This window comes from Schistocerca americana, chromosome 2 (genome assembly GCF_021461395.2).
Source record: "Schistocerca americana isolate TAMUIC-IGC-003095 chromosome 2, iqSchAmer2.1, whole genome shotgun sequence".
Lineage (NCBI taxonomy): Eukaryota > Metazoa > Arthropoda > Insecta > Orthoptera > Acrididae > Schistocerca > Schistocerca americana.
The window spans coordinates 265,095,156-265,109,762 of NC_060120.1; the positions used below are offsets into that span (position 1 = coordinate 265,095,156).

The 14,607-nt window shown below is 41.0% G+C and overlaps 1 protein-coding gene across 1 annotated transcript in view; it reads right to left on the reverse strand.

Moving 5' to 3' along the window:
- The window catches only part of LOC124595088 (kielin/chordin-like protein), a 121,738-nt gene that overhangs the window by 18,818 nt on the left and 88,313 nt on the right, over positions 1–14,607 (reverse strand). The window contains exons 5-7 of the mRNA XM_047133678.1: positions 11,347–11,475; positions 4,666–4,797; positions 3,886–3,936 (exon numbers count right to left, since the gene is read on the reverse strand). Coding sequence (XP_046989634.1) covers positions 3,886–3,936; positions 4,666–4,797; positions 11,347–11,475 — 312 coding nt within the window. The remainder of the gene's footprint in view (positions 1–3,885; positions 3,937–4,665; positions 4,798–11,346; positions 11,476–14,607) is intronic.

The following is a 14,607-nucleotide window of genomic DNA, read 5'->3' on the forward strand; positions in this document are numbered from 1 at the left end:
TACCGTATTCCTGATGTTCACGGTACGCTCGTGAAATAGTCGTAAGGGAAAACCCTACTTCATCGCTACCTCGGAGACGCTGTGTCCCATCGCTCGTGCGCCGACTATAGTACCACGTTCAAACTCACTTGACTCTCGATAACCTGCCATTCTAGCAGCAGTAACCGACCTAACAATTGCGCCAGGCACTTGTTCTCTTACATAGGCGATGCCGACCGCAGAGCCATATTCTGCCTGTTTACATATATCTGTATTTGAATAGGCACGCCTATACGTTTCTTTGGCGCTTCATTGCATATACGTATTCTTCGAACCTATCAGTAAAAAATTTAGCAGCGCTCCTCTGAAGTACTGCGATGTCTTCCTTTAATCCAAACTTGTGCGCATCCCAAACACTCGAGCAGTACTCAATAATGGGTCCCATATACGGTCTCCTTTACAGATGACTCACACGTTCCTAAAATTCTTCGAATAAGCCAAAGTTCACCATTCGCTTTCCCTACTACAATCCTTAGATGCTCCTTCCATCCCATATCGCTTTCCGACGGTACACTTCGTTATTTAATAGACGTGACTGTGTCAAGGAGCACACTATTAATGTTGTATTCGAACATTACGGGTTTGTTTTTCCTACTCGTCTACATTGGCTTACATTTAGAGCCAGCTGCTATTCATTACACCAACTAAAAATTTATATATTATTTAATAGACGTGACTGTGTCAAGAAGCACACTATTAATGTTGTATTCGAACATTACGGGTTTGTTTTTCCTACTCGTCTACATTGGGTTACATTTAGAGCCAGCTGCTATTCATTACACCAACTAAAAATTTATATACGATTTAATAGACGTGACTGTGTCAAGAAGCACACTATTAATGTTGTATCCGAACATTACGGGTTTGTTTTTCCTACTCGTCTACATTGGCTTACATTTAGAGCCAGCTGCTATTCATCACATCAACTAAAAATTTATGTACGATACTGCAGTGCCTGTGTTCTTCAGAAGTACAATACAAAGTTTCTTCGGACACGAATCCACGCGACTAGAGCCGTTAAGAAATACATGAAATGTATTCCCATTTGCGAATATGGACAACCATCACATGTATAATGGAACGACGACATTGGAAACTTGTGCCAGACCGGGCCTCGAACCCGGCTTTCCAGCTTATCGCAAGCAGTCACCTTACCGTTTGGCTATCCGAGCGCGACACAAAGTCACACCAGACTTCCATATGTTGCCTACCACATCTCCACAACCTGCACTCGTACATTCATTATCTACATTCCCGTACACGGAAGACATTTTAATTAAAAGTCGCTTGCCCAGTGTTGGCAGGTAAATACGATATTGGAGTGCCTATGTTGTTTAGAAGCACGATGTAAAAAAGAGGCTTTCCAACCACTGGACGTAATTTTTTGTTCGAGGCACATACAGTGAATTATGGTTAAAATGGGATCGAACATAGCTTCCAGTTCTCTATAAAATCTGACATGGTTTCTATCTTACTCTGGAGCGTTTTTCAATTTTAGCCATGTCCGCTGTTTCTCAATACCGATATCACTCATATTTGCAGTGCCGTGTGTGTTTTAGCGGTACCCCTGCGATCAGGTGGTGTGTGGAAAAGTGACTCAGTTATCAGCCTTCGTCGTTCTTCATGGAGTGTATAGAAAAACTTTTACCCTGTAGGTACAGTTGACTGAATAATGGGCGGCTGTCTCGAAGTCTGGTTACTGTTCTTCTCGGTTGCTGTGGTATTAATTTCTCAGTGAAGTGTATATAACATGGTTTAACTTAAGTAATACTTAGGTAACGCAGCTCTGGCCATCGTCCACATCGAATGTCTTTAAGAAAAGCAAACAGGTTCTCCCACTACGTATTATGTTATGGGACACCAAACAAGCGGTATTTCGTTGAAACTGACATGGTATAAGTGCGAGGCCGGAAAAGTACCTCATCAGATCAAGGGCACCCATACTCTGGAAACAGGGGAGGGGGACACCCTCCCCCTTTTGGTCTTTGAGAAGAGTAAAATATAAAGTCTAGTCAGGTGTTTTTCCTTCAAGAAAATGATGCAAAAGTCGGCACTACGCAGGATTTTTATCGGGTCGGAACTGGAACTTTTTTGTGGCTACTTACGAGTCACCATACGTCTTCTAAAATACGAGGGTTGGAACTTAAATAGTGGCAACTATTTATTCACTTTAGCAGAGCTTGTTCAGTTGATGGTGCGGATGGAGCGGTCTTAAGTTATGGTGATTCTCGTGTACGATTGTGATGGTGTTATCCTAACGCTTTATGTTCCTCCACGGCAGACCGTCAATGCACAGTCTTACTGTTCGTTTTTGGAGCATCACCTGCGACCAGCTTTGCGAAAGAAGTGGTGACACTTTCTGCGCAACCCACCCATCATTTTGCACGACAATGCGCGGGCGCATACAACGCAAGCTGTGGCTGCTCTGTTCGGTCGATGGGATGGGAAGTACTGTACCATCCACCATACTCCCCGGACTTAAGTCCTTGTGACTTTGATTTGATTCCGAAGATGAAGGAACCACTTCGTGGCACTCGCTTCAGAACTGTTCCAGACATTCGACAGGCAGTAGACCGCTCCATTCGCACCATCAACAGAATAGGCTCTGCTAACGGTATACTACGCCTTCTACATAGCTGGAAACGGGTTCTACACAACGCTGGAGACTACTTTGAAGGGCAGTAACAGGTGCAAACATGTAACTGTTTTGTATCGGTTGTGAATAAATCGCCGGCCGGAGTGGCCGTGCGGTTAAAGGCGCTGCAGCCTGGAACCGCAAGACCGCTACGGTCGCAGGTTCGAATCCTGCCGCGGGCATGGATGTTTGTGATGTCCTTAGGTTAGTTAGGTTTAACTAGTTCTAAGTTCTAGGGGACTAATGACCTCAGCAGTTGAGTCCCATAGTGCTCAGAGCCATTTGAACCATTTTTTTGTGAATAAATAGTTGCCACTATTCAAGTTCCGACCCTCGTATTATAAACAGTGCACACCCCCCGCCCCTCCTCCCCCATCGTATGGACGCCCTTGAATCAGGCGCAGAAAACAATATGAAATTTTTTTGTCAAGATGGAATGTACAGATTACAAAGTGACTAAAGAGACGGGCACTAGAAAGAAAGACTTACAACTCTACTTGCATAGGCACTGCAGCTACTGGAAGTTAAAACGCACTAGTTGTCAGCCTTTTACTATTTATGCAATAGAAAAATAGCAACAATGGCAACTAGGAGTGCATTCTGTTTACTGTAGCCATTTGGTTTTTTAAGAAGCGAAGTTATCATGTACCCAACTGCTTAAAATTGCTTAAAAACTTTGCGAGTGTGAACCACTTCGCTGGAACTTCCAGGGAAAATTTATTGTATTCATCACGCTGTACAGCATTAAGTCACGGTTTATGGGTAAAAGAATCTATTCATATTGACTAGATATTTGGAATCCCTTTACTCTTTGTATCACACCTGAATTTCGGTGTGTCTGCACTGAACTGTTTATTGCCCTGTACAAGAGTACTCAAACAGTGGCAAACGCGATGTAAACATGCGTTTCAGCATATAATGACTGACAACAGAAACAGCAAAATTCAATAGGAATTAACAGAAAAATAATTTTACTTGTATACTAAATTTAAACAGAGATGTTTTAAAATCTGTCAACATTACTTATGTGAATGTCGTGATATGCTAAATAAAGTTTTAAAATAAACAAAACACAAGCTAGTTAAGGAGCAGTTAGGTAACTGTGAAATGTAAAATACTCAGTTTCATTCATCATGATAGATAAATAGCTCTTTAACAGCTTAAAAAAGCGTTAATCAGAAAGCATTATATCTAATTAAGGAAATACTGACCATTTTCAGTTGGAGATTCAGAGCCCCTGACCAAAGTGTCGTTAGCAGAAGCTATAAAAGAAAATAACAGAAATAAAATTTAATACAGTAGTAAATCCACTACAATAACAGGCGGCAGTAAATTTATAATTTGGTATTTTCTATATTATTGCTATTTATAATCTGGCTCATGTAATACTGTATTAATTTTTTCCGCAGATTCAGGTCAACATTTGTAAAACTCTAATTCCTCTCTCTCAAACCCCACCCTATGGGGAAAGAGGGAGAGTTTTAGTTTTAGAGAATCAAATTTACGAAGTAAATAAGGACTTTTTATTTATCGGCAACCATTTTCCACGCAAAAATGAGAACATAGATTTTCTTGAAATACAGCGCCAAATACCAAGAATCAAAACAAATGTTTAAGACAAAATGTACGTAGTTTTTTATGTAGAATCTGATTCTGAAATAAAAAAAAATGGGGGTTCCCATTTGAAATTTTAAAGTTGCCTCCCGCCCCACCCCAGGGGGCTGGGCTGGCGGGCTAATTTTAGCACCAGCATATGTCCCCCTCGAAAATAATCAACTTTGGATTCTACATATTTTTTCGTGTAAAGCTTATTTTTCGAGTTATTCTGATTTGTGACCTTAAAATTGACACCCTGTATATTAACACTATCATACAGTGGGTTGTTTCAAGAATTTGATTCCTTATGATAATGTCTCGAAAATACTGTTGTACAAGTATTCTAGCTTTGGATTATCAGTTGCAAAAATGTCAGCCATGATAGCAGCACTTACGGCAGTGCCAGCTGATGGGACAGCACTTGCTGGTTCTCCAGAAGACTGGCGCACATGAGGCCAGTTCTGAGGGCCTGTGTCCCAAAGTGAAGTCACAGCTGAACTTCCGGCACCACGGTCCATCCAGAGTGCCTGAAAAAGTTGAAATATGTCAAGAGCACAGCATTATATGGGAAGGAGACATAGACTACAAGAAAACCGGAAAGAAGTGAATCGAAACACTTCAGATATGATGTTGCAGAAGGGTGTTGAAACTTAAGTGGGCTGTGGAGATAAGTAATAAAGAGGTTCTCTACAGAATCGTCGAGGAAACAAGCATGTGCAAAGTACTGACTAGAAGAATGGTCATGATGATAGTGGGCGTGTTAAGACACAAGAAAACAACTTCTGTAGTACTATGGGGGGTCGTAGAGATCAAGAAACGCAGATGAAGACAGAGATTACTATATACTCAGCAAATTATTGAGGCTGTTGGGTGTTGGGTGCTACACTGAGATGAGACTGGCACGGGAGAGCAACTTAATGTGAAGCTAATGAAACCAGTAAGTAGGCTCATAGCAAAAAAGTAGTATTCCTGCTTGATCTTCTGCTCAGTTTTTCGTGTGTAATTTGTATGTTGGTCAAAGGATGGAGGGTGAATTCAAGGTGTATATTACTCCATCTGCCTTTACAGTTATTAATTGTTACTCCAGGCTACTAGAAATTAAACACTATGTCAATGTAAATTAAAATCTGTAGAAATTTATCTCGCCACCTCCTACTCTCCTCAGAGTTGCAAAATATTTTATTTCCTCCAACTTAGGCTACGCTGGTAGCAAAAACCGTCGCGATAAAACAAGAGAAATCAGGATGATGTAGGAAAGAGTTAAGTGTTCATTTGTCTTATACGTTATTTGGGAGTGGAAGGATAGAAATATAGTTTGAAAGTTGTGTCTTGAACCCACTTCAAAGCACTTTAGTGTACATTGTAGAATAATCGTTTGAATACAAATGTAAAATTACTACACGTAAAATACCATAAAATGAACTTAGTCGTACAGATGTAGAGAAGTGACTCAATTATGAAGCGCTTTGTCAAAAAGAAAACTACGAAACATTTATGAAATATGTTTCCTGTTGTATTGGAGACTGATTATGATTCAATAAATTATAAAAAGTTTCCGAAAACTAACTCAGTTTTTGCCCTATAATTGGCTCCGTTAGGGGAGAGTTATTGAAACTGTACTATTTTTGAGATTTAATTTATGTTAAAGCAAACTGTGCGTTAGAAACTTTTTTAAACAATGCCAGTTTCAACTGCAGGTTGTTGTTCTTAGTATATGATGTAAAGAATGGAAATTCTGTGAAAAATAAACATTCGACGATTCACTTTCTAAACGCCTGTGTCTGGTACAAATCAGGAAACCTGTTGCAGATTTTGCGTGTACCAGTGCGTTCATAACTCATACCACACTTATAAACTACGTCCCCGAGCTTGAAAATATCTACTAGACTACTTTTAAGTACATGTTCCATGTTGTAGTGCTTTAATATTATTTGCATGCGTACCAATAGGAATTTACCACCCCTTTTCGCACCCCTGCAGCCGTCGCATGAATCCACATTTTGCACTTCATACATTTGATGAGTTCTTCCATTTGCTCTTCCTCACACAACTCGCTATACCATTCTTCTGTTGTGTTAATGAGCCTCCGAAACACTGTATTTGTACAAGTGGAGCTGTAGTTCTAGATTTATTTTCCTTTGCTTCGATTGGATCTTTTAATTTCTTTTTTTGGCTTGGCATTGAAGCTTTGCTTGTAGCTTTCACCTTTCCCCCAGGATTTGGCGATATTTCTTGGATGTACAGCTTCAGGGCACTTTTTGCCTGGTTAAGGCATATTCTGCGTTGAAATTTATTAGGCAGTCCGTTTCGTGTTTCATTACATCCCACAGGCTTAAACCGAACATTGTCTATTCAAATGTAAGATTGTGGATTTCTAATCCGTTTTCAACTGCACTGGAAAACGCTTTACTGCGGCCAAAAATTTGTAAATCCCGGCTTTCATTTTTGCTTCTGTCTTCACTATGCCTCTTGCTTTTTGACTTAGGCATGTTTCATATACATTGGGGTCCAAAATTAAAGCAACAGAACCGCTGTTTCCCTGTGTTGTGTCTAATTCACGGTATACTCACACAAAATGTCAACAGATGTTCGTACAATCGTGATCTGCACGGAAGATGGCATTCCTTTCAGTGGACAACTACGTCAACGATGATGTCAAGGCACCTATCAAACGGGATAGTGTTTGCCGTGTAGTCTCACATCCACAATCGCTGTGTACACAATCACAGACTGTGCAGTATGCCACAGAGAAGTTGCCTACCAGACACCCTGCGGTGGAGGACCATAAGAAGAATAGAAGCAAACTGCCGTGGCCTGATGGCTTGAAGTGAATCGTTGTGTTGTTTCTCTGACGTGCCGACACTTTATGGGGACCGAAACAGTATTCCCGAAGACCAGGGCAGGGCCGACCACTTGTGACATCAGAAAGGGTGGACCGTTATTTGGCCGTCAGGGCATGACGGTAGTGCCTTAGTGGTGCACAGCAACTGGCATCTGACCTCGCAGTATCCACTGTGCGTGTTGTATCGAGGCAAGCGGTGTGCAGAAGGCTTCGGCAGAGTGTCCTTTATTGTTGTATGGGTGCCTCTGATGATGCGTCTCCACAGAAGGGAATGTCCAGAGAAGAGTCGTCAACGTGCCACCTGGACGGTCGAACAGTGAGCCAATGTTCTTCTCGCAGATAAGTCCCGATTTAGTCTGGAGAGTGATTCTCGACGCATTCGTATCTGGAGGGAACGTGGAACACGATTTAGAAATACAAATGTGGGAAGAGACCGATATCAAGGAGGATCCCTATGGTATGGGCAGGGATTATGTTGACCACTCGAATGCCTCTTCATGAAACTGTACGGCTGAATCGGCAAGGTTTAAGTGCTGTCAGGTATCGAGACGAGATCTTGGGACCTCATGTGCGGTTGTTGCGAGATGACGTAGGCCCACACTTCGTACTGATGGACGATAAATTTCGACCTCATAGAGCACGGGTGGTTGATATTTTCTTGGAAACGGAAGAAACTGCATGCGTGGCGTGGCCTTTTCGCTCTCCCGATTTGAATCCCATAGAGAAAGTCTGGGATGCGCTGGGGAGACAGGTCGCATGACGTCAGTATCCTCCAACCACTCTCCAAAACTTACGAGTAGTTCTTCAGGAAGAATGGGCGTACTGCCTGAACATGAGATTGATGACGTCACTCACAGCATTCCCCGTCGTTGTCAGGCCTGTATTGGTGCCAGAGGTGGTCACACCCAATGCTGAGCACATTAACCAGTTGTCGGAATATAGGTGCAAATCCGTTAAGTTGGAAAAAACGAAGCAGATTTTTGTCTATTGTTATGCGTGTTGTAGTTGTTTACGTTCTGTGCTCTTTACATTGTTTCTACTTTACTGTCGCTTGTTTACACTGTTTTTTGGCGAAATAAACGCAACGCTGCAAAATTTCCGTTATTGGTTTAATTTTGGACACCAGTGTACGTCCACATTCATTTAATCGATTATCCTCGTTTAGATGTACTGTTGCAGGTAAATGCAATTTATCAGTGACCCACTTCCCATAACGCCTTTCTCTTACCGCAATCAAATACAAAATAATGATTTCATTAATTACTGAAGTCAAAAAACACGCCTGAAAATTCACCACATCAGTTCTAAACAACATTCTAAATGCTTGTTTTGAAGGTCATTATACGAGCAAATATCTTAAACTACACCGTTACAACACAGGAAAATTATAGCGGTATATTATGGGCCACGTCGCCATTTTCTCTTTGCCAGTTTCGTACAAACGACATAGGTTCATGACTGTCGGAAAACAATGGATAATTCATGTACATTCACCCATAAATAAAACATTATGTTGCCAATTACCTTAAAACAGTGATTCTCTTTCCCCATGCACAAAAAGTTATTTGAAAACTACAGCAAAGTCAATGTTGCCTTTACATGATTTGTTCCTCAACACGCAGAACTCATAGCTGACAATAAGACTCTTTGAACTATGTAGTTCATCTTGACCTCACTAAATGTCGGTTTGTACAAGAGGTACGAATTTTACAGTAGTGGTACTAATTTGGAGCTGGTACAATATAGGCAGGTCTCTCTGATATGGCATGGATTTAGATCTTTTCCATCATGAACGATTAAGCTCCGTGTTGCTTAGCAGACAATACGCAGGTCATATAGAATCTAACGATGCCCAGTCATGTTACGAGCTTTTCTCCTGGAGAACCTTGTGAAGCACGTATTCCACGATCCGTCTGCAGTTGAAATGGTGAACTTTGTACCGAGACAGAAGTAACAGCTAACTTACATCCACCCCACCAATTGCCGTTCTCCAAGTATAATGTCGAAGTTAGGAGTCCTGTGCAATGTCCCTTATTTGTGGATGATGTTGCAGTATTCTGTTCCTCCTCCAACACATCAACAGCAATCTGTCAGTTACAACTTGCAGTGAAGAGGTGGTAGGAGTGCGCTGTCAAAGAGGGTTTTCTGGGTAAGTGTGTGTGTGTGCTTTAAATTTAATTGTGTTTTTCGCATTTGTAATTTGCCTGACTTGGATAGCAGGGACAACAATCCACATTTTATAGACTCGTGAGGTTTCTGAGCTTCATTTTTGATTCGAAGTTGTGGTTACTACACCTAAAAGGACCTGAAGGCAACATCCCAGAAAGTACTCAGTATCTGAAGGTACGTTACCCACATGTCTTGGGGAGTGGACAGGGTGCGTCTGCACCAGTTGTATATGGTTTCTGTGACATCATAGCTAGATTATGAGTGCACGGTATAAGGATCATTGAGACCTGCTTAACCAAAAAATCAATGACGCTAGCTGCCGTGAGGGGAGATGCTTGGAGGACCAGTCCCAAACCCAGTCGCTATGCTGAGACTGGGGAACCATCCCTCGGCAGCTCCTCATGGTACCTCAAGCATATAAGATCCTCACTGCTCCAAAATCACCAGTATACACATAGCTGCCTTCCAGCTGTGAACATCTTTTCTCCAATCGTTCACGAGCAACAGGGCCGTTTGGGATCCGCTTGAGCTTGTGCTGGAGCACCTTGGTGTGGGGCAAGTATAGGCCCAAATCCAAGGTTAGAATCGACTTACACCAAGGTAACTGCAGAGGTTCAGAGTAATTTTGGATTTAGTGCAATATAGAACAGAATGCACACCTGCATCTGTTTTTAATAGAATATTTTACATAATTTAGTCCGTGGGTGAGTCTTAGCTGAGGGACTTACTTGCCTACTCTGTTGGTTTTCCTGACCGGGTCCTGAAGACTCGGTTGCTAAAAGAATTCACTGTATTCTACGCCTAATTATACGCGATCTTCAGGGCACTGGGGCTGAGAAGATGTGTTGCGAGTGCTAAATTCTTCGTCTGTTACCATAGTCTGAGTGTCCTTAACTCTCTACAGTACTTTTACTGAGCACATAAAGCAGTCCAAATATCTATGACGCCCTTCTCCACCAACAAAGGCTGAGGAAGTAGATGTCCTGCGACTGGGTACCACGGCACATGTACACTGACGCATACGAAATGGCAGATTTAGCAGCCAAACAGGTGTATCACGAATAAGCAGGTGGTTCAGTGTGCCAACCTTCTGCATGCTATCACCTCACTGTTGAACTATAAAGCGTTGTGTGTGTACGTGGGAAGAAGGCTGTGGAGAAGTGATGAGGTTCTCCTTATTCGTCTTCATAAAGGACACCAGCCTTTTGATGCATGGCTTCTTGCTCTGGCGGGAGAGCCGTCAAGTGTGTGATGCTTGTGGTATGAGAATCACAGTGCGCCGCATTTTAGTAGACTGTGTTTTATATTCAGACGAGATGGCAGCAGCTAATTTACCAACGGATTTGACCACTATTTCAGCTGACAATCACACGGATGTGATATAACTTTTAAGGTTTTGTGAAATGTCCGACTTCTTCCCTAAAAGTTTAGGGAGAAGTTGTTAATGTGTTATCAGAGTGGATGGCTCATCCATATGTCATTATTTTATTTTTTCCCTTGTATTACATTTGTTTCATTTGACGTTTTTAGGATGTCTGACCATATTTATAGTATAACAAAGGTTGTGAGATGGTGTGGCTCCTCAAGTGACTGTGAGTGAGGCAGAGAGATAATGAATGCAATTTTATATACGATTTACTTCACTCTTCCTTGTTTATAACATTTGATATTTTTCAACAACATTTGTTTCTACTGATTTTTTAAGGGTGCTCATTATCTTCGCCACTGAGCGCCCAAACATAAACACACATACACCCACACACCCACACACCCTCCCACCCACCCACCCATCCACACACAACCACACACACACACACACACACACACACACACACACACACACACACAATACGTATGTGCTAGAGTAGAAAAATTAGGCAAAGAAATCTGTATGCAGTACATATACCACAACAGGCGGAAAGAGATGGGATTAAGTAGCACAACACATTATTCATATTGTGTTATATCGAATGTTCATGTTTAGGGCTGAAATTTTCATTTCATTTTTCAGAATTAGCTAATGGAAGTAATTTCTTTATGAGACAGATGTTATTTTGCTACTTACCATTAAATCCCTGTTGACAGACACACGATAAGCAATCAGACTCTGGTACTTCCATGTGCTGGCCTTCTAAGTATGTCTTCCCATTGAACACACACTCTGCAACATCTTGGCGACCCTCAGTACCACTTCCTGTAATTTAAATGTCCAACGTTATTTACAAATGAGCAATATTTTATTCGTTTTGTATTTATTTATCTTGTTGTATCTGCCAATAGAGTTTTCTGTAAGACAGAAATGCATCATAGTTTTCATTGGTTTTTGTATATATTTAATTTTTTAAATATTTTATATGTGTGCCCTGCACCTAATATTCGTTCTATGTCATCAGCACAAAAAATTTGAATGTATAATCAGAGCTTACTTCATAACTTACACTTGAACAAGCCAATTACAGAGGGGCAAATCATATGCAAAACAAATGCTTAAAAATTTCAGTGTGCTTAATTTCAAGGCCAATTAGCATATAATCTGAAAAGTAGATATTATGTTAGATTAGATTAGATTACATTCAGTTTTTCGTTTCATAAACCCAAAAGTGAGACGAATCTCGTACATATCAGGGAGTATAGCATTCAACTGCGCAGAGGTAGCTACGACACATACTGAAAATAAATTATGACGATTATAAATGAAAAATAAGAGGAATGGGAGAAAAATTAGAAAATATTGGGCACAATATTAGGAACGAGTTTATAAAAGAAATATCGAATGTAAGTGAACAATTAAACCTTCATATTAATGAACTGCAGTTAGAGAAGTAACCTATTAAAATGTAAATAGAAAAATTTAGAAGTGAGCATGTGAGAAAAATAGATAACAACATCTCAAGATTGGACACTCATATTAATGAAAATAAACAAGAAAAGGATGTAGTGAATAAGATAATAAATAAATTAGCTGAAGAGCTTAGTAATTTTAAGATTTGTACAGGATGGCAGCCAGTCAGGGAATATTTTAGGGAATTGGTTTAAGAAATTTATTTCAAAGGCCCAGTGGAATCTTTACATGTTTTCTCCCAGAGTAATTCACGCCATGTCTACGTGACCCAAGTTGCTTGACTTTCAAAACCGAGGCGGCTCTGTCAAGTTCAAGCTGCTGACAGGAGACGTCCTGAGCCCTCTGCTGCAATTGCTAGCGAATTCACGCCATCGATTTTAGCCAATAGCGTGAGCAGGATACCAATCACGTGTGTGGACGCCGGAGCGTCCTGCGGAGCAGAACACACTTGCTCCTCTCTCTTGTAATCCAGACCTCGAGGAGAACAGACGTCTTCTTGGAAAGCGGAGCCTCTGGCTCTGCCTTTCGCGAACGGCCACCGACGTAAGTTAACATGAACCGCTCCCCCTTCCGTTGCCCATTTTAATTAATTATTCGACCTCATACACTGGCCTAAACCTGATAACTTCCGACCCCAGGCGCGCTCTTTGTACTCCGTATATTGAAATATATCCTGTTCATGTTACTTAATTTCCTGTTTTGTCATTTAACGGCAGCCCTGGATGCCCACTATCAAATCCTGACAGCTCGACCTTCTGTACACTGCCGCCACGAGGCATATATAACAGCCTTCTTCCCCCTTCCCTGCCAAACATACATTAACATCGGTTGCAGAAGTCCCTTGAAAACTTCTCCTAGCTTTACAGATTATGTCTAGTGCAAATCTTGAAGAGAAGCTTAAGGAGACCCAACAATGTGTGGATGATAAGTTCCAGAATCTTAGGGAAGAGATCAATGCATCATTGGACTATTTTAAGGCTGATCATGTTCAACTACAAGAGGAAAGCATTGAATGACTAAGGGATACCCTAGATGACTTACTGCGGAAAGCAGATATTATAAAATTATAACAGGAAAGCGATAGGAGTGATCTAGAAACTATGTGTTTTATGTTAAGAGTCCATAGTTTTCACAGGAGCACAGGAAAGGATATAGCCAATTGAAAAGCTATATTTTTAGAAAAGGAATATTGGGAAAGACAGACTAGTCATCTGTAGAGAGCATGCCCATGAAGGGGCCAGAGGGCAATCATGGTAGCAGCCCCCATTGTAGCATGGATAGCACTAATGAAAAGTTTCAGGTAAAAGAGATGACAGAAGAGAAGACACAATCCCCAGTTCAATCCCTGAATTCTTGGAACAGTGAAGATTTGAGAGTGGGAAAGGATGGTTGGAAAAGATTCTGTCCTTTAAACCAGGTAATGGAGTAAATCCAGTTCTTTTTTAAAGTCATTTGAAGGGGTACAATAATGGAGTAAATCCAGTTTTTTTAAAGTCATTTGAAGGGGTATTATCGTCTTCATGCAGCGTTCATAAAAAGATTGAGTTTTAGATGGATAAATTTAAAGATGGTGCACAGTATGGGAAATACTGAATATGAAGGATTTTACTGACTTGAGAGAATATTTCAGATTGTTCAAAGTGGAGTATTGAAATACAGGAGACCAGGAGAAACTGCTCTGGAACTTTCAGATCCTAAACCTGACGAGAGAAAATGGAGAGGATACAAACGTTACTTCAAGTTGCGTACAGATAGGGTGAAATTCCAATATAAACTGGCAGATGAAGAACAGCTGATTCGCATATTGACTTGTCACCTGGCTGTCTCCACACACTCCTAGGTACTTGCGAACAGATGTACTGAAATGAATGCACAGTTGTATTATTTAGGGAAGTTAGACACCTTCTATGAGAAGGAAGAAGAAGATGGGCCAGCGAAATCGAAATAGGTTTTCAGATTACTGGGGAAATTCAAAAAGCGAGGCAGAAACGAGGTGCCAGACTAATCTCAAGGTCAGAACCCTCGTAATCTGTCCTACAATTAGCAGCAAATTGTGACTCCAATAACTGAAGATGAGGAAAACGAAGAAGGTCCTTTTGGAGATATCATTATGTGGGACCAAGAGTTATGAACTATAGGCCCAAAATGTTTGGAATCCAGACTTTAGATCAAGAATGGCAATCAAGAGAGGAATTATTAGAAGGAGAAGTTTGTCCAGTAAATGAAACTATGATGCCAATAATAATAGAAAAGTGGGTTAAGAGACTGTGAAAAATTTTTTAGACTGAGGTGGTGCTATTAGTGTTGTAAGTAAGGAGTGTTTTTGAGAAACTGAAGATTAGAGGGAAGCATCCAACACACCACAGAAGGGAGTAAATGTGGTTGGAATCACTGGTGTTCAGGGAAAACCTATAAGTGATGAGGTATTATTATCCATCCTAGTTGTACCATTGAAGTGCGATCAGAGATTCTTAGTAACTCTTA